Source organism: Hippocampus zosterae, chromosome 8 (genome assembly GCF_025434085.1).
Source record: "Hippocampus zosterae strain Florida chromosome 8, ASM2543408v3, whole genome shotgun sequence".
Taxonomy (NCBI): Eukaryota; Metazoa; Chordata; class Actinopteri; order Syngnathiformes; family Syngnathidae; genus Hippocampus; species Hippocampus zosterae.
In genome coordinates, this window is record NC_067458.1 from 14699300 (window position 1) to 14726241 (window position 26942).

At 39.9% G+C, this 26942-nt stretch overlaps 1 protein-coding gene across 2 annotated transcripts in view; it reads right to left on the minus strand.

Moving 5' to 3' along the window:
- arhgef18b (rho/rac guanine nucleotide exchange factor (GEF) 18b) overlaps positions 1–23857 on the minus strand; it is a 46985-nt gene extending 23128 nt beyond the window's left edge. The window contains exons 1-12 of one of the 2 annotated variants that reach the window (XM_052073971.1): positions 23725–23857; positions 21957–22110; positions 17525–17712; positions 14375–14883; positions 13136–13298; positions 12280–12406; positions 11563–11617; positions 8959–9033; positions 8233–8341; positions 6864–7038; positions 268–335; positions 13–58 (exon numbers count right to left, since the gene is read on the minus strand). In XM_052073971.1, coding sequence (XP_051929931.1) covers positions 13–58; positions 268–335; positions 6864–7038; positions 8233–8341; positions 8959–9033; positions 11563–11617; positions 12280–12406; positions 13136–13298; positions 14375–14883; positions 17525–17712; positions 21957–22032 — 1591 coding nt within the window. In that variant the 5' untranslated portion in view covers positions 22033–22110; positions 23725–23857. Of the gene's footprint in view, positions 1–12; positions 59–267; positions 336–6863; positions 7039–8232; positions 8342–8958; positions 9034–9794; positions 10213–11562; positions 11618–12279; positions 12407–13135; positions 13299–14374; positions 14884–17524; positions 17713–21956; positions 22111–23724 lie in introns of those variants that run through there. The other variant, XM_052073972.1, reaches the window with a different exon arrangement.
- Between the last annotated feature and the right edge of the window lie 3085 nt (positions 23858–26942).

Genomic DNA, 26942 nt, shown 5'->3' on the forward strand with positions numbered 1-26942 from the left:
AATTATACTGACCAAGATTGGGGGATCCAGATGGGCCTGTCCTCGATAAAGAATCTCTCTGAGAATAGAAAGACAGACTATGCTATTTTTAAGGCGATTTGATCAAACACTTATCAGCTATTAAAAAGATTACTTTGGGGCTTTGTTTGGGGTTTTTTTTTCGAGAAAGCACACAAACGTTCCTGTACAAAGACCATTCAAGATTATAAGTGCAACCGTGACAGTGTGTGTCAGCACTGTTTCGCCATGTTCCAGTGGAGTGTTTACCTTGTTCTTGGTGCTGGTGCACTCACCCAGCAGAGACTTACAGCTCCTGTGAACATTCACAGCACAATCTGAAAAATAGGATCCAATAGTCTATGTTAGTTCAGACATCAGTGTACAATACTGTTTTATCATCAGATGAAGGAAATCCAAAGTTATTTTACATTTACATTTAATTGAAATTAAAACACTTGAAATTCATCAATGTTTTTTTTCCTGAAATTGGAATTGTGTATCCTGTTAAAATCCAACCGAGATGAGTGCAGTTTTTAACCATTTTAATCCGTAAGAACATAACAGGAAAAGTAGAAAAATAGAACACACACAAGATAAAGCAACAGTGCTACTTGGCAGGGCCATTGGAAGTGGTAACGTGTTGAAAAAAACCTCAACTATCTGTCCTTTTTGTATTGCAAATGCCTTCATTAGGTTCATGGGTCACTGAAGCCTATTCCAGCTGACTTCAGGTGAGGTACAACCTGTCACAGGCTGTTGTAGTGTACTACTCACAGGAAGCGTGTTAACATCATGAAATGAGTCACTATCACTCGCAAGAAAGCATCTTCAAGTAAACAATCAACCCGAGAACAACTGCAATCTAACCGTCATGTCTTCTAGAATACTGTACCTATTTTTCCATTCAAATTCAGTTTGACATATTCAATATTGCTGACAGGAAGCAGTAAATAAACACAAACAAGCAAAAGCTGCAAACCCGATCCACCCCATTGGCAAAGGGGAAGGTGGGAAATCAACACTGTCCATGACAGGCAGAAGCGTCACATTGTTTAAATGTGGTTGCGTTGCTGTGTCCAAGGCAGCATCCATCAACAGCACAATGTAATACTAGCAACTTCCACCAAGAGATCATCAGAAAGACTTCGGTACAATGTGTAGCTCATTTCTCTTCTGTGTGCCACAAATGACAAGGAAAGCATGCAGTGACAGCAGCACATACGGGGCCATTTTCATTGACATTTTGAGCTTCGGACCACACTTAGTCCTTCTAGTTCGTCCAAATCCACCCACTGAAGTCCCGTCCACTCTTCTAATAACTTATGAACTTTCTGGCAAAGCGAAATGAAAAGTCACCAGAAGGTGGCTTCAGAATAAGCCTCAGAAGCAGAGAAATGACCCTTGTTTGTGTGTTTGTTTGTTTGTTTTTTAAACCGTAAATTGGTTCAGCATTACTCAACCGCCACACTTCAAAAAGCGTCAAAATAAAAATAATCAATACAGTTCAGTAGAAACATCAAGACTAATATGAACATCAGAATTTAGACTGTACTTGCTTTGGATCAGATTCAGGCGTCAGAGTTTTTCTTTTTATAAATCTATACTTTTTGTATCCAAAAGCAGCTGGATTCAAAGTATTTATCAATCTTACCTTTGAAAGGCTGCTATGAATCATGAGGCTCATGAATCTATAATAGCAAATGTTTGTGTTGAGGGGGGGGGGGGGGGGACAATTTGAAAAAGATAAGCACACCTTGACAGGTAAGCAGATCTTCACAAAATATTGAAACATTCATTTAAGCGTCATCGGTGAAGAGCCCAAGCGCAAGCTAAATCCTTTCAGGAAACAGACGATGGCACAAAAACAGCAATGACAAGAATTCTTCATGGTAGAGGTAAACGATTAGCTAAAGATAAGCCAGGACAGGGTGTTTTTCTATTTGCTGATATCACAAATCTTATCAGCACTCAGACCACCTCAAAGTCAGGGAATCACATGCTTCGAGATGCCTCATGTAGGAAGCAGAGCTGGTAAAGAACAAACTTTTAAAAACTAACTCAGTCACTTTAGAATACAAGAAACAAAGCAGACATCACATGGCTGATTGCTACATCCACAAAGGAGGATCAAATTATGAGACTAGAATACATTTGTAATATTATGAATACATTTGCATGAATATTGAGCAGTTTGTTGTACTTTCAGTCACAAATCAGCTAATGTAACAAACCTTAAAAGCAACAAGCTCAACTAATTCAAAGCCCTTACATTACACTGTTTTACAAACTGAGAAAACAAGGGGGGAAAAGGTTTTACAATGTCTTATCGTTACTGGCAAAAGTGGGCTCGGCAAGACTCAAGATAAGGGATTGGTTCTTCAGAGAAAATTTCAACACGATGATCAGGGCACCTGAAAGATTCGGCTTTCTTTCACATGTTCAGGTGAACATTTTTTTGTCTCTACATGGATTGACTAAAATAAATGTGAAGGAAGGAGATCACAAATAGATTCAAGCCGAGAGCTACAACCAAAAAATATCTTTCTGTCCTGGCGCCTGCATACGTATCTGTATGGTACATACATACTATAATACCACAGTGATGTTATGATATTAAATCTCTTAATGTCTAGGCAAGAGAACAGAGCATTTATCTTTCTTTTATGTCCTCTGGGAAACAGAAAGTACACCTCAGATGGTTGATTTATGTACCATCACTAAATGCATGGTTCTGACAAATTAGATCATCATCCACACATAGGTAAAACAACTTCGAATAAAAATGCCCCCACCCCACACCCATTTCATTTCAGCGTGGGGCACAGATGGAGTCTAAGGACATCACCTGCTCCGTCTGAGTAATGTTAAGAATTCTGACACATCAGAAAATACGTCAAAAATTATGTGGTCCAATAATCCCAAATTACATTTTCAATCTGACATTTCTTCCGAGAGTGGCACAACATGGACCAGGCAAAGATGGAGCCAAGTTACGGAAGAACGTAAAGCGAATGTTACGTTTATCCTCCAGTTATCGTGACGGAGAATAAATAAATGCTCTTTCAATACCGCCGCCAATCATGACTCATACTTTATAAGATCACATCCAGACACTGTCACATTTCTGTAAACCCAATAAACGATGTCAGCCATTGCACTAAATCCTCTGACAAAGCAAATATCTCATACATATTTAATACAATAATAATCTCTGAGCTAAAGTTAACAATCACCTGTTGAGCCTTGAGGCTACCAACAGCAGCGGCTAACAAAACTGGCAATAGCGAACACGAACGTCCACCAAAGCGACGTTTAGGGTTGAATTTGAAAAAGCAGCAACATCACTGTGTTAATGAGAATGTGGAGGATGTGAGCTATTTCAAGTGAGCTACACTTGCTTTACATTTGGACGCAGTTTTGGCGAAGTTATCTCGCAAGCAACGAGAGGCTATTGTTAGCTAGCCATACTGTCCAATAGACGACTCAGTTATTTCCATTGAATAAGTAAATCAACGTTAGTTCGTCCAGTCCATAGAAACACACTGAAGACACAAAGGAAGCAATATATCGCACTATGATAAGTGGCTCACTAAAGTGCTTGAAAAAATCCACTGAAGGAACCAACGAGAATGATCCACCTGATCCCGCTACAGGAGCTGCTTCTTACCGTTATTAACACCAAGTCTCCGCTCCGGTTCGGATTTTAACGACTGAAACAACAACAGCGGCAGCGGCGGCTCGGTTGGATAATCACACCATTGACATGGATGGATGAACGGCACAGATTATCCTGTTTTTGTTTTGTTTTGTTGTTATGGTCCACTTTAGTTGGCCGCTTTCTCCAGTGGGAGCAATCTGTGTCATACAAACGGCGCATTCCACAGGCTCAATCCCCACACCACCACTTGGATCTAGTTAAAGGGGCACTGCACTTGATTGTTTTCTCACAAGTACCAAAGCCAAAAACAATAATTGCAATTACATATGCAAATAGGGTTGCAGGGTTACATCTGCAAATAAGGTTAGGAAATTGATTGATCTGATGGATTAATTTGTTAATTTGTCTTTCTATTATTATTGTATCCTTCTAGACCAGGGGTGTCAAACTCATTTTTGTTGCGGGCCCCATTTTCGTTACGGTTTCCCTTGGAGGGCCGTTATGACTGAACCCGTATAAAAAAGTCAATAGTAACGGTTTATTCAACTATTGTTTAAGTTCCTGTAACGAGGGCTTTGATAACAAGAAAATGCTGACAATATGTCTCTTATTTATTATATATGAGAATTTTAAATGTTGGTAGAGATTTTAGCAAGCATTGTGGACATGCTTGATTTGCTTTCGGGGCCACAAAAAATGATGTGACGGGCCAGATCTGGACCCCGGCCTTCATTTTGACAACACTGCTCTAGGCAATACTCACCGAGGACCAAATAATGCTAAGTTACCAGAACACTCTTCCTGACGGCAATCTATTGTTGATCAATTTTTGTGGTCTTGGTCTCATGATTTCAAATTGTGAAAAATAATGTTCATAAAAGAAGTATCAGTGTGTCCAACTCTGCAATTTGGTCACTGTATTTAGCCTGAGTCAAATCTGAAAATCAATCTCTCTGGGAAAGTATTAGATGTGTGATATTGAGGCCAAAACACCCAGCCCTATCTAACAGAGAAGCCACGATCAAAGAAGAAGAATGTAGCCCATATATTATAAGAAAGTTACTGGTTTTTGTCAAACAAATAACGCTTGAATCATCTGGCGCCGTGCACTACATTACACGACACATACCAGAACACGTTTGTTGAATAAGCACACAATTAAAACAATCATACATTACACGCCCGTGCTTCCAGACTGCATTATTTATAGGTGTTAGTATTATTGTCTTCCCCTAATTAAGAGAAGGGAGAGAATGAGCTAAGAGTGGCTTTTGTTGATACTTTTAAAATAGATCTAAAAATAAACTGCACTCATCAGCGACTTCATTAGTTGCTGTTCAGTATATTGAGGTTGAATATAAAATCTGCTTTGACAAAGTGGATAAACTCACAGCTTTGTTTGACATTACCTTCATTTCCCCTCAGGAGAAAAAAAATACTGATCAACAGCTAATTTTAATAAGAGATGGCTTTGTGGTTTGCAAATGTATTTTTGATGCAGATTTAAAAATAATGTCCCTTCTTTTTTGTAGCACATCAGCTTTTGGGGGATATTTTAATTTTTTTGTCTTAACGTTTGACCTATAAAAGCTTGCTCAATATGGATTTTACAGATGACGTTTTGGAAAGAAAATCCACCACATACACCTCACTGTAAGTCAGTGGGCGTGACTAGCACGCAACAACATCTTTCATCGGCCCTGGACAGAGTTATGGTGGGTTATGGTGAGCCCGATGACCTCTGCCAAGCAGCAAAAAGAAACCTGAAGTTACCAGGAAAGAAAATCTAACCAACCGTGTTGATGTGGGTTGCTCATAACAACGACGCAAAACAGACTTAGATCATAGTTCCACAGCTTTTATCAAGGGCATGTACGCCCTCTATTAGTTACACACTTCTTTCAATCGACATTGTTACTAATCAGCCACAAGAATGACAGCAGCAAGGAGGTACATCATGTTGAAATGTCCTTTGCAGCTCATCCGCCTGTTGTGGCTGATTGCACACAACACAGGTCTACTTTAGCTCACACAATGCCCCAGAGAAATATGAACAATCTGGAAGTTTGAAGTGAATGCACGCGGTAGGATTTGGGTCAACAACTGTCGGAATACGGTGCTGATGGATGGGGCGACCCGCCCGAGCAGAAAGAAGGGTTGTGCAATGCAAAGCAGTGAAACAAAATACAGATGCAGCATTGCAGATGATGTTCTTGGAAACACTTTTCAAATCGGGGAGGAAAGACACTACGCAGCAACAGTGTGTTTGTTTCCAGAACATTAGGCAAATCCAACCTGAGTATGACGGGAGAGGAATGATCTGTAATCACCTTCCCCCGAGATCACTGCCAAATAATATGACTCAATGGTTTACCTTGTTTTTACTGCACTTTCAGGCGTGTCAACTCTGAGAATTCTGCCTTTCCAAAGTGTATAATGCACCATTTTGATTGACACTCTCAGAGAGGTATTCCTTTTACAATATGGTCCTTATTGTGGCGGTCCTTAAAAATTAGTTAAGGTAATTGAGGGATAAAAATAAGGGAAAGGAAATAAGCTATTAGTATGATGCAGTGCAAATTTACACCACTGTAAAGCACAAGAAATTAGGCTTCGAATATGTCCCACATATGGATTTTCACATGCAATCTAATACATCGCTAGATTAAATCACAATTGAGTATAATTTTTCCCCCCCAAAAAATCCTCGATGATTGTTTATTTTAATCCTGATTAATTTCTTGCTAGCAAAAAAAAAAAACACACACACACATGGTAAGAAATTATCACATATTAAATCACAATCATGGAAAAAAGGTTATTTTAAAAAACCATTCAACCCACTTTGTATTTTGTGCTAAAAACAAAATGGCAGACAATTTGGGCATACTGTACGGGTGTGTGTTTTTCATTGGTCGGGAATGAAAACAAAGCTGTTGCTCTACCGATTGTAGAACGAACAGTTCACTTTTCTTCAACCTCAGAAATGAATTTTTGACATTGGCCCTTGGAATGAAGGTCAAGCTTGTGTAGGTTCTTGTTTGCTTGTTTCTTCACTCCGGTGTTTTGGTGAGCAGGTGTGCAGGCAGTCGAAGGGTTATAAAAAGCCACACGGTTGCATGTGAGCCGAGCACCTGTGCTCATGTGGGCGTGTGCGTGAGAGAGACGAGCGTGAAGGGCGTGCGCGCGCCTGCCGTGTACTCACTCATGCATTGCAGGCTGTGTTTCTTCTGCAGTGTCTTGCCGCATAGAGAGCAGGTGGCGCAGCTGGAAAAAGTGCCGAGCGCTAAAACATGCCCATTGTTGTGGCTGAACTCTGTCTCCGTAGGCTCCCTGTCCTTCTCCTTACCCCTCTGCTGCTCTTTCTCTCGGTTCTTACCCTGCAGGGACACAATGGTGGTCGATTAGCGTCATTCAAAGTGTGTCTCAGGCGTGATGTACAACAAAGCTTACATAAGGAGATTAGTGCACTATACATGTGCAGCGCCAGGTAACTGTTTGCACTTGACAATTATGTCCACGTAATGCTATTAATGCAACGGCGAAGACTTCAATGCCAATTGTTGTCTCATGTGTAAAATGGTGAAAGCGTTTAGTCTAAATCATTGGTTGAAATTATTTTTCACACATTTGCAAACAAATAATTTTTTAAAACTTTTTCATTTCAGAAACTTTTAGGATACTTAAAGGGGAAGTTAACGCTCAAATTTTACAGTAAAATATTCTATGCATCCCGACTAATCTGAACACTGATTACTATTGTCTTTGTGGAATATGATTTAATCAGAAAAAAACACCAGTTTTTAGCCATTTCAGGGGGCGTTCATTTTGTAATTGAAATGACTTCACGGCTCAGGGAGCAACCAATCGGGGTTCAGCTCTTTTCTGAAACTAAGGCATGATTGGTTGGTACCCCAAGCAACAGTGATGTCATTTTCAGTAGACAGCAAGTGGACGAATGGCCGCCCCCTTAGGTGGAAAAAAGCGGTTGGATTTTACAGCTTAATTTATATTCCACAAACACAATATCAATCAGAATGCTGTTTTTCGACTACAAGAATTACATGCAACATATTAGTCTAAAGAAAATTATTGGGTCAACTTCCCCTTTAAACACACATCAGGTCAAAGTGATCGAGGAACATGATTGGTTTTCATGAGAAAGAAATGTAACAGGAAAGTTTAGAAAAAGTAACATTTATTTGTCAGGATTTTCAATTCATCCACATTGAGCCATGATCTGTGAAAGGTAAAGCACTAAATGTTGACTGTTGTGGTCAGTAATGTTAATCATGATTTCCATCTTTTCCTGTTATGTTGTGGGTCAATTTCATATACTGCCATGATATGTGAAAGGTAATGAGTTAGTAGTGGAGTTATAATCATAAGATAATGTTCATACCTTTTCCAGTTATGATGCAGGTCAAACTGACCCATTTTTAAAGTTAAAACTAGTTGCTCATCTTTCTGAAACTTTTGCATGAATACATATGCCACGTTTTAAATTGACCCATTTACATTATTGTTGTTCGTGGGGAAACGGTTAAATCGGTTGCACTACACAACTTGCCTACCTTATCTTTATTGAAGGAGCCGGTCATCCTGTTCCTCAACGAGCTGAGAGTCCTCTTTACCTTGGTGCCTTTTTCTACCTTCCCACTTCGATCCTCCTCTTCCTCATTCCTAGTAGATGAAAAAGAACATAAACTTACCTCAACATACTAGGTTAACAAAAAGTGTGTGTGTGTGTATGAGAGAGAGAGAGAGAAGGTTTGCAAGCATGTGCGTATGGGCAAATGTTTTTTTTTTCTCGATGGGGTTTGTTCAAGGTCACAAACGGTCCCAAAGATGTTTGCCAGAAAAAAATGTTTGTTAGGTTTTTTTTGCTCGGCGGAGAAATTTGTTCATGTTCAAAATTGGATGGTGACAAGAAAAACTGTTTGGGACCATTAAAACTGTGAATGTCAAGCGAACGTCTTTGTTTGCAACATCGACTGAACCCTTAAAAAATGTATGTGTGTGTGTGTGTATGTACTGTATATATTTAAATTTCATTTCAAATTTAAATTTCATTTAAATGATTTCCCCACGCTGCAATTATCACCGACTGCAGAAGAGGTCACTGTTGTGAATGCAGCCAAGTTACTGAACACTGGGCTTTGTGTGCTCAATAAGTTCTACTACTACCACGTCTACAATAAAGTTTCATCAATTTAAAACTATAGAATAGAACGGGCACCCAAACAATTGCACCCAGCTCCTTGTCAGTCTTATGAAGCAACATGAAGAAGGGAACTTACTCATTGGAGAGGAACTCGTACCACGTGACATTTTCAGAATCTTTGTCATTGGCTTTGTTGTTCCTCTGTTTGGCACTGTGGAACATAATGGCAATATTTTAGCATGAGGAGCCTTCTGCTGAGCATCTTAATTAGGTACAGCAAATGAAAACATGCAGAATATTGTGAGTGTTGTGAGAAAAGACTGTCAGTCTTGTTTTCATCAGAATCAAGTCAATAGTGTGTACAAACATATTCAAGGCGTTTGAATGGATATGGTGCAGATAGAGAAATATAGACACACTGTAGCAATCAAAACACCAGCTTCATAATGTGAAATGAACATAAAAGAATGCAATGTACAATGAGAAATAGAGTGCGTGTATGAATGCCATGGAGATTGTTGTGTGACTCAAAATAACGCATTTCCTCAAATCATGGCTCTATCCCCAATGACACACAGTGTGCATGTTTCGCTAAAGAGCGATACTCAATGCCTCCCTAAAATTGATGCTCTTTCACACGTTATAGATTCCTGGGACAAAAGCACGCTTTCCATGAAAAATAAAATTACCGTAAATCCACGATGAAGCAGGGCCATGGTAGGTGGACCGCAATATCGCAAAGGAACAGTGTTATAGATGATTTGCCCATCTGCAGTTGAGTAAATACTCCCTTTAGCCACGACATGAGAAAATAAGATATTTTTGGAGTGTTCCTTTGCAAGGACCATATAACCTGGTGACGTGCACACACACACACACAAACACACACACACACACGCACACGCACGGTGCCTGAGACCGGTCACACATTGCTCCTTGCTCCTCGTTTTGAGCAGCCGCCTGTTTACTTACCCGTGGTACAACTTTAGCTCCTGTAGAACTTTCTGTACCATCAGCCTAAGACAAACAAGACACTGGGGCTGAGTTGGGAGCAAAGCAAAGGAAAGGAAAGTAACTGACACACACATTCACACAAGTGCGCATGTACTCGAGACACACGCACACACGCCATCTAAGGGGATGGTGGGAGAGAGGACAGTACAGTAGTGGGAGGAGGTGGTTGCAGACACATGACATGGAGCAGAGATGTCAGCAGGGAATGGGGAAAGCCCCTCTGTGATGTGCTCTGTGGGAGGAGACGTCTGTTTGTATGAGAACATAACAAGCCGCAGATGCAGAACACCGTGTGCGCACCAGCACACAAGCATGACACAAGCGCAAAGACATGACCGTTGTGTACCTTTCGGGGATACGACTCTCAAAGACGGCTGGTGACTTGAGTGAAATGGGGCGAAGGGGTGACTGGGACGTTTGGCCTTTTTGTATTTCATATTGTTGATTCAGTTGAGAAATATACAAAGAAACATGTCTGATGAATCCAGATACTTATTGGGGCAGTTTTAACTCTTGAAATACAACGTAATTTATTGTCAGTGAGTTTTTTTATCCCTGTATTTTAACTCATTTCGATGTTGCTTACAAACTGTTTCTTTTTTAAACTAGCATGGTTAGAACTGATTAAATGTATTGAATTACGTGGTAGCATCTAACTAAGTACGTGGTCTTTCAGTATGGTCATTTTTGGTGGTAATTTTCATTTCTTGTTTTTTTTTAGAATGTATAGTTGAATACAATTTTAATCAATCAATCAGTCGGTCACCCTTTTTGAAGGCATGTGTAGTTTATGACGTTTAATAGTTCAATCTCTTGTCAGTTAGTTGAAAACCCATTCGACCCTTGTGAGGACAAGTGGTTCATATTATGGATGTGATGGATGCATAGCTGTACTTAATTAAAACATTTTAATCTGATTAATTAGTGAATAAATTCAATAGTTTATTCAGGAGTATCTGCGCTTGTATTTGTATTGAATTAATTTATTCATTCATTCACTTTAGACACCAATTATCTTGCGCAGGGTCTCGGGGGTGAGCTGGAGCCTATCCCAGCTGACTTCGGGCAGAAGGCGCAACACACCCTGAACTGGTTGCCAGTCAGTCGCAGGGCACACGGAGACAAAGAGCCATTCACACCCACATCCGCATCATCACTGAGTAGGAACTGATCCCACGGTGCCGGCATGCGAGTCAGGCGAGTGTACCACTACACCAACAGCGACTAGTGTTATTATTGTCATCATCATTCTTATCATCATTATTCCTCATTATTATTATTCTGATTATTATGACTATGATAATGATGGTGATGATTATTATTATTATGAAGAAGAAAAAGAAGAACAAGGAAACCTGATGTGCTGACTAAAAAACAATTAGCTGACGATTAGTCCATGTGAAGTCTTTTTGGGATAAGCTCCAGCTGAAACATGACCCTAATGAGAATAAGTGCTATGAGAAATTGATGAATTGATGGATGGATGGATGGGTGGATGGCATGTAGAATGAAGAATGTGAGACAGTTATGGGCTCCTACTTTTAAGTCTTTTTCTGACAGTGCACAGTATCAGTTCCCCTTATGGAATCGAACCAGAAAACCAGAAGAGTCGTCTTTTCAAGCATCATTCATGATCAGATGGAGTCACATAGTCATGTACTGTAATACTCTCTGACCTCACTCGAGAGGGTTTAAGCACACTTCACTGATGACGGTGTCGACTTACATATGACTTTGCCCCTCATTGGAGTGCAGGTGTTCCTCAGGGTCAAACTCCTCTGCTGCACCAGAGAAGGAAAGAATGTTAACGTGATGAAAGTGACTTTTTACTGTTCTCAACATGAGGGTTTTGCAAATATTAAGGATCAACATTTTCACAGACACACGATTTCAGGTGGAGGGTGGCCTCCAAGTGCTCAGTTCAGAGTGGCCACTTTTACACTATCCACAAGTGGGGATCTGCCTGCAATTCTTTATAAAGGTACTTTCCGCAAATAGATCTCATGCAGGGGCTCCAGCGAGTATGTTTATGTTTAGGCAATATAGACTATGTTTGTCTCCAGAGCTGAGTTTAAAAGAAATTAGAGGATTCAGTTCCATTGGCCAGGAAGCAAATTGGCTGTTCACTCCCACAATGGCGCAAACACCCCTTTCTACAAGTGCGTCTATGAAAATACCAAAAGAAAAAAAAATCCACCCATGCGCACAGTTAGATTGCGCGTTTCGCTCAACCTGTCTTGTGCTGAGATATAGTTGCAGCATTATGACATTAATATTAAATAAAGGAAGAAAGTCCAATGTCAACAATTGAACTGAAAAAGTTCAACCTAAAAAGAGGACTGTATTTAAAAAATATAAGCGAAGCGATGGCTTGAAGGACCGCTGTGTTGTCCGGAGCCCAGTTTGCCAAGCCCTGCTCTACACGTGTTAGAGTCAAACCCACCTCCTGCTGCCCTCGCAGCCTGTTTGGATGTCTGCACAATACGAGAGATGTGTGCTGCACGTGAACATTCATCTGTGGCAAGGATCTCCGAGCGGGAATACACTTGCTTGCCGGGAACGCCATCAGTCTGAAATGTTTGCAAACATAACCAGCGATAGATCAGAATTGTGCATTCAGGGTTTATAGAGGTTGTCGCAAGGGTTGCCAATACAGCACAATGAGTTTAAATGTTTTGATTGGAGTCTGAAATTTTTTTTAAAACAATTGCTGTGAACGTGCACCTGAACCCATTAACCTCACTTACGTCATAAAAAGTGCAACCAAGTATACTATCATTTCTTAATTTTATGTTAGCCAATGTGCTGTACTTACTTAGTAACTTGTAAATGGCTGTTGAAAATGGACTCTTAACATCCTCACCAAGCGTTGGTCACAATTAAAGAGCCATAAGACCAATAAGACCACATAAATTCTCAGGATTAGTTGCATTTAAAATAAAATGCGTTTGCATGGAACTGACGGACGATTGGGGAAAGTTGGAGATTTTATATTTGTCAGTATTCAATGCACCATACAAACCAAGCTTTCAATATCTATTTTTTTAAAAATCATTCTATTTTCTGTAGTGTATTTGAAGAAATATATGCATACATCTCCTGCATTATAAAGTATGGCAATTATTACTGGTAGTTCCAAGTATTCGCTACATAGTGCATACGATTAATATTAAGCGAAAGGATGCGACGTAATGAAGTGTCCTTTTTTCCATTACACACTGTCAATAAAATATCTCTGTATTTTGAGTGTAGTGTTAAAAGTTAGCTGCATCCACATGACACAATTTCAGCCACTGTACCTTAGCGATGGGAGAGAAGAGCCTTTCCTTGGGACCGTCTGTTTCCTCCAGTGGACAGGCAATGCAGCTGTCAGTCTTCTGCTGGGTGGACTGGAAGGGATCATTGTGCTCTTCTTCATCCTCATCTCCATCGCTGTCCACGGCAATGGTGTCGAGACTCAGTCTGACAAGCATCGACACAAGCAGGAATAATGATTGTCATTCAAACTAGTATCCTCTTCTCTTCTAACTCATCAAACAACCACTCACACACACGTTCACACCTCTGGAACTTTGGTTCGGACCTGTATAAAGTCGGAATATATGTTGACTCACTTTTATTACCACATAAAATAATATGGCCCTTTTCAGACTGTCGTTGTGTAAAAAGCCTACACGCCTCGGTTCAGGGAAAAAACAACTCTTATAACTGTGCTATAGTGAGAATAAATTACTTATATTCAAACAAATGTTAAATGGGAGTCAGCACACGCTTGTCACCATTTAAAGTGCCAGTGGTTAAATCTAAATCAAACTCTGATGTTCTGCTTTTTAATTTTTCCATCAGGAGCGATGCCTTAACTAAAAAAAAAAACATCCACAAAACGGCTAGGGTCTTGTTTTTTTTGTTTTAGTTTTTTTTGTTGTTACAGGTTTGTATCATTTCAAACATAAGAACTGACAGAGCACTGACCTCTGCTGAGATTTACAAATCTGGATTCTCACGGGAAAAATGTATATAATACATATGTTGGACCCTTTGGCCCAGTAAGGCAGCGTGGTGAACTCGTGGTTTGCATGTCGGCCACACAGTTCAAATTTTCAGAATTTGGATCTCAGCTGAGGGTGTGTGGGGTTTGCGTCTTCCTCCTATGCTTGTGTGGATTTTCTCTTTGTACGACGACTTCCTCTCGCATTACAAAATCCTGCAAGCCATCTATTTTCTCGTGCTTCTGACTCAAACATGAAGTGGTCGCCGGCCAATTACAGTGCAGCAAAAATATGCAAGACTCAAAACTGACCATATGTGTAAATGCCAGTATGAATGGTCATTTGTCTACATTTGTCTTGTGATTGGCTGATGACCAGTCTAGGGTGTAGCCCACTTCCCGCGACTTCATTTGACTGATATAATCCCACTATAAAAAAAAAGTCTTAATATTCTGAAAACATTAGACATGAATTTGAAAAGAATATGGGACACACTGAGTGATGGAGAATACAGGGATAAGTATAGACAAGAAATGATGAGAGCAGTACCTCCTTCCCAGGTTGATGGGCGCAAGGGGAACACCCCAGCTGTGTCTTCGCGAGGTCGACATGGATCTCACTAAATTAGGAAAACTGTCAATGTCAACATCTCCATTTAAACGCACCATGTTTCCATGGTTACATGATTCTCTTTTGGTGGGACTTGCTTCCATTGATCCCAACAGTCCATCCAGATCAATGGTCACGCTAAGACCAACTCCCAGGACGAAGGAGTCGTGGCTGTCAATCTCACAGCTCGGCAAGAGTTTGGGGCTCAGCTGGGTAACCACCAGAGGGCCGGGCGCTTCCTTGGATGATACTCGCTCAGTCAGATGGGGTGCTGTTGTCTGGGAGGTCAGCTCGGGACTGCTGGTTTTCAGTGGACCGTCGAGATTGATGTCCAGGTCTCTGAAGTAGTCCGAGTCTCCAAAGGAAGAGCTAAGGCCTTGCAGGTCATCCGTGCTGCTGCTCACCTCCATACCTTTCACCTCAGACTCGCTCACTACAGACGATTCATCCTGCAAGGGAAAAGGACAACTGGTGGCAAAAGCACTCACACTTTGTTCTAAAGCACAGGTGTCAAACTCAAGGCCCGGGGCCAGATCCGGCCCGCCACGTCCTTTTATGTGGCCCGGGGAAGCAAATCAAGCATGTCAATTTGCATGACGCTTGCTAAAACCTCGATCCAAATTGAACATTTTCATATGTAAAGAATAAGAGACATATTGTAAGCATTTTCTTGTAACCAAAGCCCTCATTATAGTAACTTAAACAATAGTTGAATTAACCATTATTGTTGACGTCTTTTATTTGATCACAATGGCCCTCCGAGGAAAACAGTAACTCTAATGTGGCTCACGACAAAAATGAGTTTGGCACTTCTGTTCTAAAGTATAGAAGTAGAGCTACTTGTGGAAGACTTTGGTAAAAAAAAAAAATAGTACTGATACAACTCCTGTACTAGTCACAAAAAAAAGTAAAATTACGAAATGTACAAAATTGTATACCTATTTTGATAACATGGCAAAAAAAAAATGCTTTTACAGAGTTCTCGTCATAGTTCAATGAGCTAGTTCGTGTTGGCTCGACTTTTATGCTATCAAAACACGTTCCCATAGATTGATAAGCTTTAGTAGGGAATAAAAGGTATTGATATCTGTTTTAAAATGTAGAGTATACAGTGAAAAGGCATCAGAAAAATAAATACTCATGGAAAGATACTTGCAAGTCTGTCGTAAGTACGATAGTGTAGCTACAACACCACTAAATTGATTCCCACCACCCTTATAATTGGAGCTGTTTATTTATTTATGTATCTCTTTATGTATTTATTGCTGTAAATTTTTTGCTAATTTTTTGCTTTATTGCTGTAAATTTATTGCTAATATTTTTTTAAATGTGTTTTTTTAAAAAAGTACTTCATTGAAACAAGTTTTAAATAACAAACATTATAGCTCCACCTTTGCCTCAAAAATGGTTTGTTGCGCCCAATCCCTCCCACAGCTTCCTGACAGGGCTTTGAGTGCAAGATATCAAAACGCAATGTGCCACCTTCCAGTGATAAACAGTTGTAAAGTACTGGACCTGGCTCAAACCAGGATACAGTTTATGTGTGACATTTCTTAACGACTATTCATCACGAACACTGTGGTAATAGTGCGTTGTTGACAACACTATTATCATTACCCTTCTTCATTTTTGTTGCATTGAATCAAAGGTCACCGTTTATGCTGTTTGGTGACAGCTCAGACACATTCCAGGTGGTCGGAAACAGCTCCGCTGTCCCATGTTTGAAGTGGAATGAGAGAAGCTTGCACTTGTGTCACGTGCATGTGCTGTTATGAAAACAAAAGGTACCACTGACAAGCTAACGGTTACTAACCAGATGACTATTAATTAGCATTAACACTTTTATTAGCACACGGAGAAAGGGAGGAGCAAAGAAAGGATTTTATGTTTTAGATGTTTCCTGTTGTTGTGTTTTACATGTTATGTATTGCATTTCACATTAAAGTACAAGGTCAATTTTTGGTACTTTTAGTACTCACTGGTTTTCCGGTTTACTCCAGAAAAAAATAATACCGCTAATGTGTATGTATGTATGTACAAGGTACTAAGGTATCAAATTTCAACGATAGTAGGGTACCGGTAACTGTATGTTTGTTGTATAAATTGACTTGATGTTTTTGTCACAGAAGTGTGTTTTGTCTCTTTCTTCAAAGCGGCGATGGAATTGCTTTGGAAAAAAAATGACCATTTCTCTTGGCCGGGAGTTCAACACTCCTAAACTCTCATTCTAGAAACCACTCCGGATTTGTCCTTCATTGTTTCTCATCAAGGAAGGCCCAAGACCTGATTCATTGTCTACAGTATCAGGCACACAATTTACATTTACAGTGTTGTCAAACTGCACTGCATCATACTGACAGCTTTTTCTAACATTTCGGTTTTAGCTACACTTCCTTGTATGATGCACTGACCTTCTACACCACTGCAAACTATTGTAATAAACATCAATCCATCCTCCGTTTTTGATAGCACTCGTTCTCATTAGGGTGACGGTTGCGTTGGAACCTCTCCCAGCTGACTACAGGCAAGAGGCGGGGCACACCCTGGACCGGTTGAGTGTGAGGTTAAGTTTTAATTTGTTATTGTTCTTAAAGTGGTATATAGAAAAAACTATGGAACTGTATACGATGTACAGTAATGCAAAGTAACTGAAACTGTATTTCACATTTATGAAACTAAATCAGACTGACTGTGACAGTGAAAATGTCCTTTGTCTTTGTCAAGTCATTTCATACATGACTTTACGGGGTATATTTTTCATGTATTTATTTTTGTACAGTATGTATTCCTGTCCAGCCACATAGAATGAGGAAAGTTGAACAGTTGTTTGGGAATTGTACTCTCTCTCTCTCTCTCTCTCTCTCTCTCTCTTGAGAGAGAGAGAGAGAGAGAGAGATAGCTTGCTCGCTCTAGCTAGCTAGCTAGCTAGCTAGATATAAACCTAAAACAAATAAATACTGCGCTTAAACAGATTTCAGATTGAGTCAAGACTCCAAATCATCGGGGTGGGAATGTAAATGCTTTCTACGTTCCCTGCAATCAAATGCCGACCAGTCCACAGCGTATCCTCTGTATTAAATATCAAATAACCTGATCCTCGTTGGTGCCCTCCAAAAAGACATCCTCAGTGACGGGGGGAGGCGATGGAGAGGGCGAGGACATTGTCCCCGCAGGAGCGGGAAGTGCAACATGTGGTCCACTCCACGATCCACTCGCTTGTTTACTAGCACTTCGACTTGTTTGTCCAATTGGTCCGCTGTATGGCTTGCACTCAGAGGCTGAAAAATAATGAATGAAACAGTTCAATGTGTAGGTAGGATCACCTCGTTGACTGTCAATCATAAGAGACCATAATTCAATTTGTATTGTTTTGATAGAACTCAAGTATCATTAGCCCGTGCTGCGTGTTTCGAAAGTGCGCTACCCATTTCATATTTCAATCGAAGCGTCTGAAAACTCTGTTTGGGCGTCATGTCAAGGTTACCATGGCGATTTAAGCCACACCATCAGCGGAGGGGAAAGCCACAGTTATGACAGCTTACGTAAGTCGTATTTCATAAGAGTATTTCCCGTGAAGCGAAGCTTGAGACTAAGCCAGCCTGGCTCCACACGTCTTCACTCTTTTTTTTTCTACTTGAATTCAGCTGACCAGCTTGTTTACCTTCTCCCCAAAAGGTCATATGATGTACTTATTAATGTGGAAAAGTCAGAAACAGTCTCATAAAACACAATACCTGACACTCCAAAATGCAATACATTACAACACATCTTTATTTAGATGCCGCTTTCACAACAGCTGCAGCTGTAACAAAGAACTTTACAGAACAGTTAATATAAAATAACAAAATATGGTAATATAACACTTAACATAAGACATGGACATGCAATCTTAACCACTTTCCCCTCATAAGCTTTGTTGTTAGAAGCAGTTCTAGATGAAAGAGGAGAGAATCTAAGTGTCCTTTCCTCAAAAAATGTGCACACGTCTGATCCAAGTTAACTTTGAAAGTAAACAAGAATCTGTCACTTCCATTGACGAATAAAAGAGATGGGTTCGTTTCTCCCGCACCAATGTAAACCCGCTTCAATTCCAAGCGCTCAACTCTCAGGTCCAAATACACATCCGCACTCTACGCCGACACTCTTCTCTCCACATCCTTCTGTGATTGTTCCGCATAACATAAAAGGGGAGCTTGTGTAGCACTCACGGAACTTACACACATTGAAAAACGCCTTGTTCGGTGAGACTTCAGCTCAGTGAGCCACAAGTGTTTGCATTTTACCTTGGCTTTTTAGGACGACACTGGCCACATGAGGGTACCACACTGCACCAACTGAAACCTTTTTTTTTTTTCAAACAAGCTCAAAATAATTCATAAATAAATCATAAAATAATGAACTAATGAAATGAGTAATATATTACTTAATTTAAGCAGAAGTATCTGCAAAGATTGGGAAGATTTCCTCAAACTGCTTCAAACAACAAAGCGTGTGACGGAAAAGTGGTTAGGACTGCACGACTCTCCGTGTTTTATGTTATGTGTTGTTTTTATTATTTTACTTTACTTTTGTTAACTGTTTTGTTAAGCGCTTTGTTACAGCTGCCGCTGTTGTGAAAGCGCTATATAAATCAGCATGTATTGTATTGTAAACAGGTAAAGATAGCCAGCCAATAAATAAATACATAAAATAAAAACCCCACCAACATTGTCTTACAACTTGTGTGTTTATATTTAAACAGATGTAGTATTTCATTCACAAAAACTGCCTAGTAAGAACAAATATCTTGGCAGAAAGTGACCAAGCATATTTTGCTTGAATTGAACATATTTTAATTGACTCATATTTTTTTTCCAGTGTTGTGACTTCAGGATAAAATGATGAGAACCACAGAAAACCGGCTGACTATAATCCATTTAAGGCTGCTTTAGAAAATGTAGTTTGCAATGCACTTTGTGGACTTTAATATTAACTTTGTCATCAGTGCTTTTGTTTTTGCATTTATTATGGTACAGTAACTTCATCAGAGCAGATTTCATGATGTAAAATCGAATGCAGACAGGCCTGGGCAGAAAGACACAATAAACTGCAAACATGGCAGCCACAGAGACGCCAGGTAAGCCCAGCGGCAGACATGTTCATATACTGGACCGTACATCGACTGTATTTTCTATAAGACTACATCACAAGCATTTGTAAACATGGCAGCTTGCAAAACGCCTTTTATGGTCGCTCATGTGTAACGGATAATACATCACACCACGATCAAACGCGTGCGTGTGTACATGCGAGCGTGTGTGTGGGTGTGTGTGGTCTTGTTATTGTCAGCTTAGTCTCCACTTCGCTGTAAGTGATCTGCTGCTGGATTCAATGTCATCAAAAGTAAATCACTTTTACAAAGTCTCTACAGAGTCTTCCACATTGACTGTTGGATTCTGTCACCTCCTTTTTTATCTAGTTCACGGTTTATCATTTGTAGACATAATCATATTTGTTCTAATTTACAAATGGTATTAGATGTCGTGGAGACCGAGGCTTGACTTCACACTTATTACACGCTTGAAAAGTTCTTGGAATCAATACATTAGATATAAACAAAAGGTTTACCTGATGAAAGACCAAAGTCTCAGGGAAATATTTTAGATTCATGTCATTTTCTTATTTTGTGTCAGTACTGGAGAATCAAATCGAGAGTTTCACAACATGGTGCTGAATGTCACACTAGATTTTGTAACTAATAAAACTTGGACAAAATTATTTGCTTTTCACCTTTGTTTTACCTGAAAATGAACATTGAAGTCCGGAACAAATGCTCATTATTGAGCTTGAAAATATTCATTGAACTGAACACAACCCTCAGTCAAATAAAGTACCGGTCCTCAACCCCTGGGCCGCGGACCGGTACCGGTCCGTCTGTCATTTGGTATCAGGCCTCACAGAAAGAATAAATGACTCACATTACTTGCGTTTTATTCATCTCGGAATCTGAAAGCTGCAGAATTAAATCGCAAGTGAATGATTAAGAACAAAAACAGTACCTATACTGCATTCCATGTGTTAAAAACCTACTGTAAGAAATAATCATTCAAATTACAACAACAAACAATGGTAATAGCAACCACAAAAAAACCACAAAAAAAATAAAATAAAAAAGAGCAAAAAAACAAAAGGGAAACGGGCAGCTGAACGGTCATCGGTGTGCCGAGCAGCATGACAATCACAAGAGGAACTTTTGATGGTCGTCATGTGATTAAAACATGATCACATCATGGCTACCGCCGTCAAAGTGTTTTCTTGAAATGTCATTTTACATTGCGTCTTCATTATAACCACATGATGGCAAACGTTTTCATCCCGATTCAACTTGTTGGGCACTCATCAGTTATCGTTAAAGCAGCCATTGCTGAGTGTCTGATTTTATTTATATTGTGGTTGCCATTCAAATGATATTTTAAACGTAAAAACCAAACATTAAAAAAAAATACATTTTCGAAAAATTGCAGAGAAAAGTTGATATCTCAGCAGGTCCTGACCAAACTCATCCATGCATTTATCTTCAATAGTCTTGATTATAGTTACAGTACCTTTATGAAGAAAAGGAAAAATCCATCAAACATCTGCAATTAATTCAGAACGCTGTTGCTCGAGTCCTAACTCAAACCATATAAATGGATCATATCATCCCAGTCATTACACTGGCTTGCAACTTTTAGCACCTAACGTTCATTGAATGGAAACGACCGAGAACTCTGAGATTATCAGAGACCGGGCTATGCTCTGTCCCGAGAGTCTGAACTAAATATGGAGAAGCAGCATTCAGCTTCTATGCCCCGCATACTGTATGTGCAACAAACTCCCAGAAGAGTGTTGATCAGGCAAGACACTTGAGTTTCTTTACATTAAGGTTAAAAACCCATTTGTTCATGTTTGCTTTTAATTAGATGATCTGACGGTTGAACCAATAGATCAGCGTTGAAGCAGAAATCAACGTCTTTGCAATATTTTAAGGTCTTTGTTTCTTTTTTCCTTGTTTGCCTTTGGGGGGGGGGTGCTGTTGAATTGTGCAATACAAATAAATTTGCCTTGCTTGCCTGCCTTGCCTTTGCGGGCCACATACAACTATGTGGCCCGCACATCTGGCCCATGGGCCTTTGATTTGCCACCTGTGCTAGAATGGGTAATGTCATAGTGGTTGACATTTCAAATTGTGGTTTTGTGTGTGTGTGTGTGTGATACAACCTGAAAACTCGTGCGAGCTCTCAAAACAGCTTTGATGTTCTACCTCGTGCCTGGATGCACATCTAGCACTTCCTGTTTGTTTCTGCTCCGCCATATTGCCCCAATGCTAACTTAATGCGCACAACTGCCGCCCATTCAACAATGACATGAGAATAGGCCTTGCTTGTCCTCAAATAAATGTGTTTCCATGCAAAATTGATTGGACTAAGTTCACCCAACATGGAGTCTTGCAAGATCCCAAAAGGTCAGTCGAAAAGAAAATGTTGCAAAGTTGGACACATACCTCTCTTGAAGGACCACCTTTTCATCCAGAGCTTGGAGAAAGAGGGCCAGGAGTTGTTGAGTGGAGCGTCCGCCATGCCAGCAGCGCTGTGGAGGTCAGCTGGATCTGTGGCACGCCGCTGCTGTTGCTGCTGCTGCTGCTGTGGTACCGGCAGCTGAGGAAGAGGAGGGGGAGGCAGAAGAAGAGGAGGAGTGAACGTGAGGGGAGGAGAGCAGGAGGGGGTTTGCTGCTGTTCTCAGGGATTACCTCAAACTAATAACATCCAATAAAAGAGGCTGGATTAAAACAAAAATGTTAAGAGTGGCAGAACCAGCAAGGCCTTTTCTGCTGGCATAAACAGTATTGGAAGCAGTTACCATTTATGATCACCTAATTCTAATATTTCTTCCACGAAATTGCATCAATACACGGTCTATTCTCCTCATTTGCGAGTGTTTCTCCCGGCTGCATTGCCTCTGGTGTGGCGGTTGGATTTTTCATCCAATCAGATTTCAGCCTCTGTGTGTTACCAAATCAATCCGATCGACACAAGAACGACTACGTTTATCTTGCACTCGACAGATTCTCCATATTAATTTAAAAAAACAAACTAATACTATAACTTATAATAACTACACTAAAATGAAGCATTTTCTAAAACATACACACACCAATAAAAACAAATGTGCGCTTAAAAATCATTAAAAGTAACTACATTTTATTTTTAAAAAAACTCATCAATGACATAAAAATTAACCATAATGAAAAATCCCCCACAAAACCAGTTATAAACCTGAACCTAACATGTACCATCACAGGGAGAATGTGCTAACTCCTTTTGTGTGTGTGTGTGTGTGTGTGTGTGTGTGTGTGTGTGTGTGTGTGTGTCTTCAACATTTAATACGACGGTTCACCTTTTATGAGCTTGCTATGTTATATTGCTAATATTTGTGCAGTTTTGCATGTTTTTTAAAAATGTATTTATTTATTTATTTATTTTTACGGTTGACGCCTCGGATTGTGTCCTAATTGACTTCCTGTATTGACCTCCGTCTCATTTATAATGAACACGTGGGCCTACTATGCAACTGTCTTTTATTGTTGGCCCTTATGGTGATCCCGAATATTTTTGAGGTGGTAACTTGGTATGTAAGAAGTTTGAGAACCACTGCTGTCCACCAATGGATGATGAAGAACATGAACCACGTGTCTTTAAACCACAATCGTGATTGCTGAAAGAATGTAGCAACAACTCATGCGCTTACTTTTTGATCAATGCCTTTTGGGCAGCCCAAATACACTCAAGTTCTCGACCTACAATTTGCCTGATGTGTGCTTCTTCAATGAAGTTGTTTCGGATCACGAGGGAAAACAAAAGAAAACATGTCATTCCCGCTTGAGAGATTACGCAGTTTTCGTAAATTGACACATGAAATGCAAAAAAGGAAGTGTGCCTTATGAAAGGCTGTGGACCAGTCAAATTTTCTATTTATTCTGTAATGAGAAAAAAACAATGCATACGTACTGTACGTTTTAAACAAAGCTGTGTCTATTGAAGACAATTTTAAGCTGGCAACTAAATGGTCGCCACCTTTCTTGTGTAATACGCAGGATGAGTGTCAAATTGAGTAGTGTGCACATGGAGTGGAAAAACTCCGGGCACTTTCCCACAGTGAGGGCAGGCACAAAAACATTTTCACATCCAAGACTCCTCACCGCTTTAACATTGATAACACATAAAAGAACATCGTGGTCACACACTTTTTAGCATCCATCAAAGTGTACTTACTTCAATTTGAAAGGAGGTGCGAGGGTGTTCTGTTCCGACTTTGTCCTCACACTGATTGACGATGATGACTGGCGGCCAGAGATTGAGTCAGGGCAGTTTCCTCTTTGGGTTGTTCTGCACAAAGACACAACAAACTGTTTTCATCCACTGGTGGATTTCCTCATGTGTGACACACACACACACACACACGAACACGCATCTTGCAGCTTCATGCACGTCCGCTTGTACATTGAGCAACATGGTTATGATGGCATATTGATTGACTACTTAGTGTACATGATAAACTACAGTTCACAACTCTCTGATGTACTTTTTAACTTCAAAAAGTTTTTGGGGGGCCACAAAGGGCCCCACTCATTCCTTTAATCTGGCCCACCAAGCACTTACTTTATCAAGAGGCCGATAATGGGTATAAATTAATTTAGCTCCATGTTGCCTAAAATATGTTCATTCAATTGTATTTACGGTATTATTTTCCAGTGACTTGTTGTAAATGACAAAATAAGATCCGAGTAAACAATATAACATGCTTTATGCAGGTTTTTTTGGTTAAATTCATGTGTTGATTATAATTACGGTAAGTTAATTAAAATACAATTTGAAATGAGCATGAAATATTTTATTATTCAGAGAAACTATTTGACAAAACCTGTTTTTTCAATGTCTATAAGTTACAGAGCCCATTTAAAAAATCAAATGTGACCATCGAACAGAAATTTTTGCCCAGCCTTGGGCTAAATACAAAGATCGTTTCAATGAAATGGGATCAAACGTACTCAATGATGACAAGAATTCTGAAGAGTTTCCAAGCTATTGTATGTCTAGTGGACATCGGAACCCCATACAGGTGAAACTGAGCTTTGACGTCAACAAAAGAATATCAAAAAAGTCAACATGAGGATGAAACCCAATTATTCGTGAAGTCCCCTTCAGTCCTTTTGGTCATTAGGGTGTCAAGGAGATTGATAACGTACCAGTCAAAGAAGGGTGCCTCTGGGAACAAACTCTGCCAAAAAAGAGCTGGTTTTTTTTTCCTTCATTGCACTTTCTTCCTTCAACTCTGAAGGCAGTCTAGCCTTGGTGAACCCCAAGTCCAAATCTAGACCAGTTGGTGCAGTCAAGACAAACACCTGCAATCCAGTTGGGTTTGGATGACCAGACCAGCCCAGACGAGGCTTCAAACAGTAAATGCAACCGTTTGCTCGTCACAGCAGAATGTTTCGGTTTAGGCAGACTCAGACATCCTTTTGTCAAGAGCAGCAAGGATTGGCAGTAAAATTCTCTCCATTTCTGACGATGACTCCTTATCTTGTCATTCAAAAAGGACAGAACCAAATGGAGTGAAAAACTGCAAACAACATTTCAAGCCAAAATTTGCCCAGCAAAAAGTGCCGGACACTTACCGGTAACTTTCCCTCTTCCTATAAAATGTGCTTGCACAGAGGGAAGCCACTTTCCTCTATAAAAGGTCCCACCCCTTCACATTTGGTCCCAGGGTAAACCCCCAAATACAGTATCCTCTGAAGACCAGAAAACTGAATGCATATACAGTTTATATTTTTTGCTGTATCAACGTATGTATTTATATTACGCAGCTGTCAACATTGCCATCTGAATACTACAAGTAAATAAATTCTGCCATATTAACGTATCAAATTATATCAGGGATGGGCAACTGGCAGCTTGCATCTGTGTGCCGGTGAGTGGCCCTTTCATAGGTAATAAAGAGAATAATTAAACAAAAAATAAACTTGGGGGGGTTCATTAATTTTTTTCCCCCCAATGCATTTCAATGCCCATCAATTATACACTGATTTTGGCAATTGGCGGGCCAGCCGGTCCATATTCCTCGCCAAGAGCGTGATTCCACTGTATCGTTTTAAGTTGTAATATCGCTACTTAGCACTAGATGGCAAACATGACTGAGTGTCACTTGGGGTTAGAGGTAAGATCGGGCCGCCGGAGCCGGAGCCGGAGCCCGACCCCGACCCGAATTTCGTTTCGGGTCAGGCCTTAAAATGTCAATCATTGCTTCGGGTTCGGGTCGGTTCGGGCTTCTCTCTCGCTGACTTTTTTTTTTGTTTCGAGTCCGTGAATAGTTTTGGCCACGAAAGACCGTGGTTCGAAAAAAAAAAAAACAGAAGTCGCCTCATCACAACATGTACTGTTCTAAAAACACTTGCAAAGACAATTCAAATAACTCCTTCCAGTCTCTGTCGAGTATCCACCCGTCATTGTTCGTCTTGTCTCTCTGCTACTCTCTCTTAAAGTGCCGCCCTAGATTCTTAAGGACGTACTGCTGGGGTGGTTTACAGCCCAATTTTCAACTCGTCAAAATGACCGCCGGCCTGAAATTTTCCCCGTCCACTCTTAAAAAAAAATGCGTCAATGATGGAAAATTGTCGGTTAACGTAACCTCTTCAGAAACAGAAATATAAAATATGTAAATGTTTATACAGTCTTGTTTAACTTAGATTTCGTTACAAAAGACAGGCTTTGTTATCAGAAATCACCCCTCCTCCTCCTGAGTCCTCACAAATAAAATATGAAATGTCGGGTTTGCTTCGGGCTCGGGCCTGCAAATCTAGCTAAGTGATCGGGCTCAGGCCGGTTCGGGTCAGGCTCAATTTTTTTAGGACTGATCTTAGCTCTACTTGGGGTCTTATCCTAGCCTATTCAACGTGAGTAGGCCTAATGATTTTTTCTTCCTTTTCTGCAGATTAGGAATTAAATGCAGGACAAACACAGTACCAGAATAAATATTACTACAATTTTGAGTGAGTTTATTATTTTTTTTATGCTAAAAATTTGTTCTTATACTTAAGCAGTTTCGTGGTTATTTTTGTGTTTGTTCAAGCCCTTTGTTGTTCAAGACTGGATTGTTTTATGCATGCATTGAAAAAGTATGATGAAAAATGAAATATATTAAAATAGTATTTCTGTTATCAAGGTGATTGTATATACAGTATATATATATATATTATATATATATATACACACACACATATATACAGTATATGTGTGTGTGTATTATAGACATAACGACACATGCTGACTTGCTCAAAACGCATTTCTGAGAATCTATTCAATAAACTGAGGATGAACATGAGTACATGACAACTGCGTGAAATAAAATTCAAATGTAAATAACCTCAACAAAAACCCTACAAAAATGTATACACTTCACATCACTGCCCCCGCTAAGAAGTGAGAGAAAA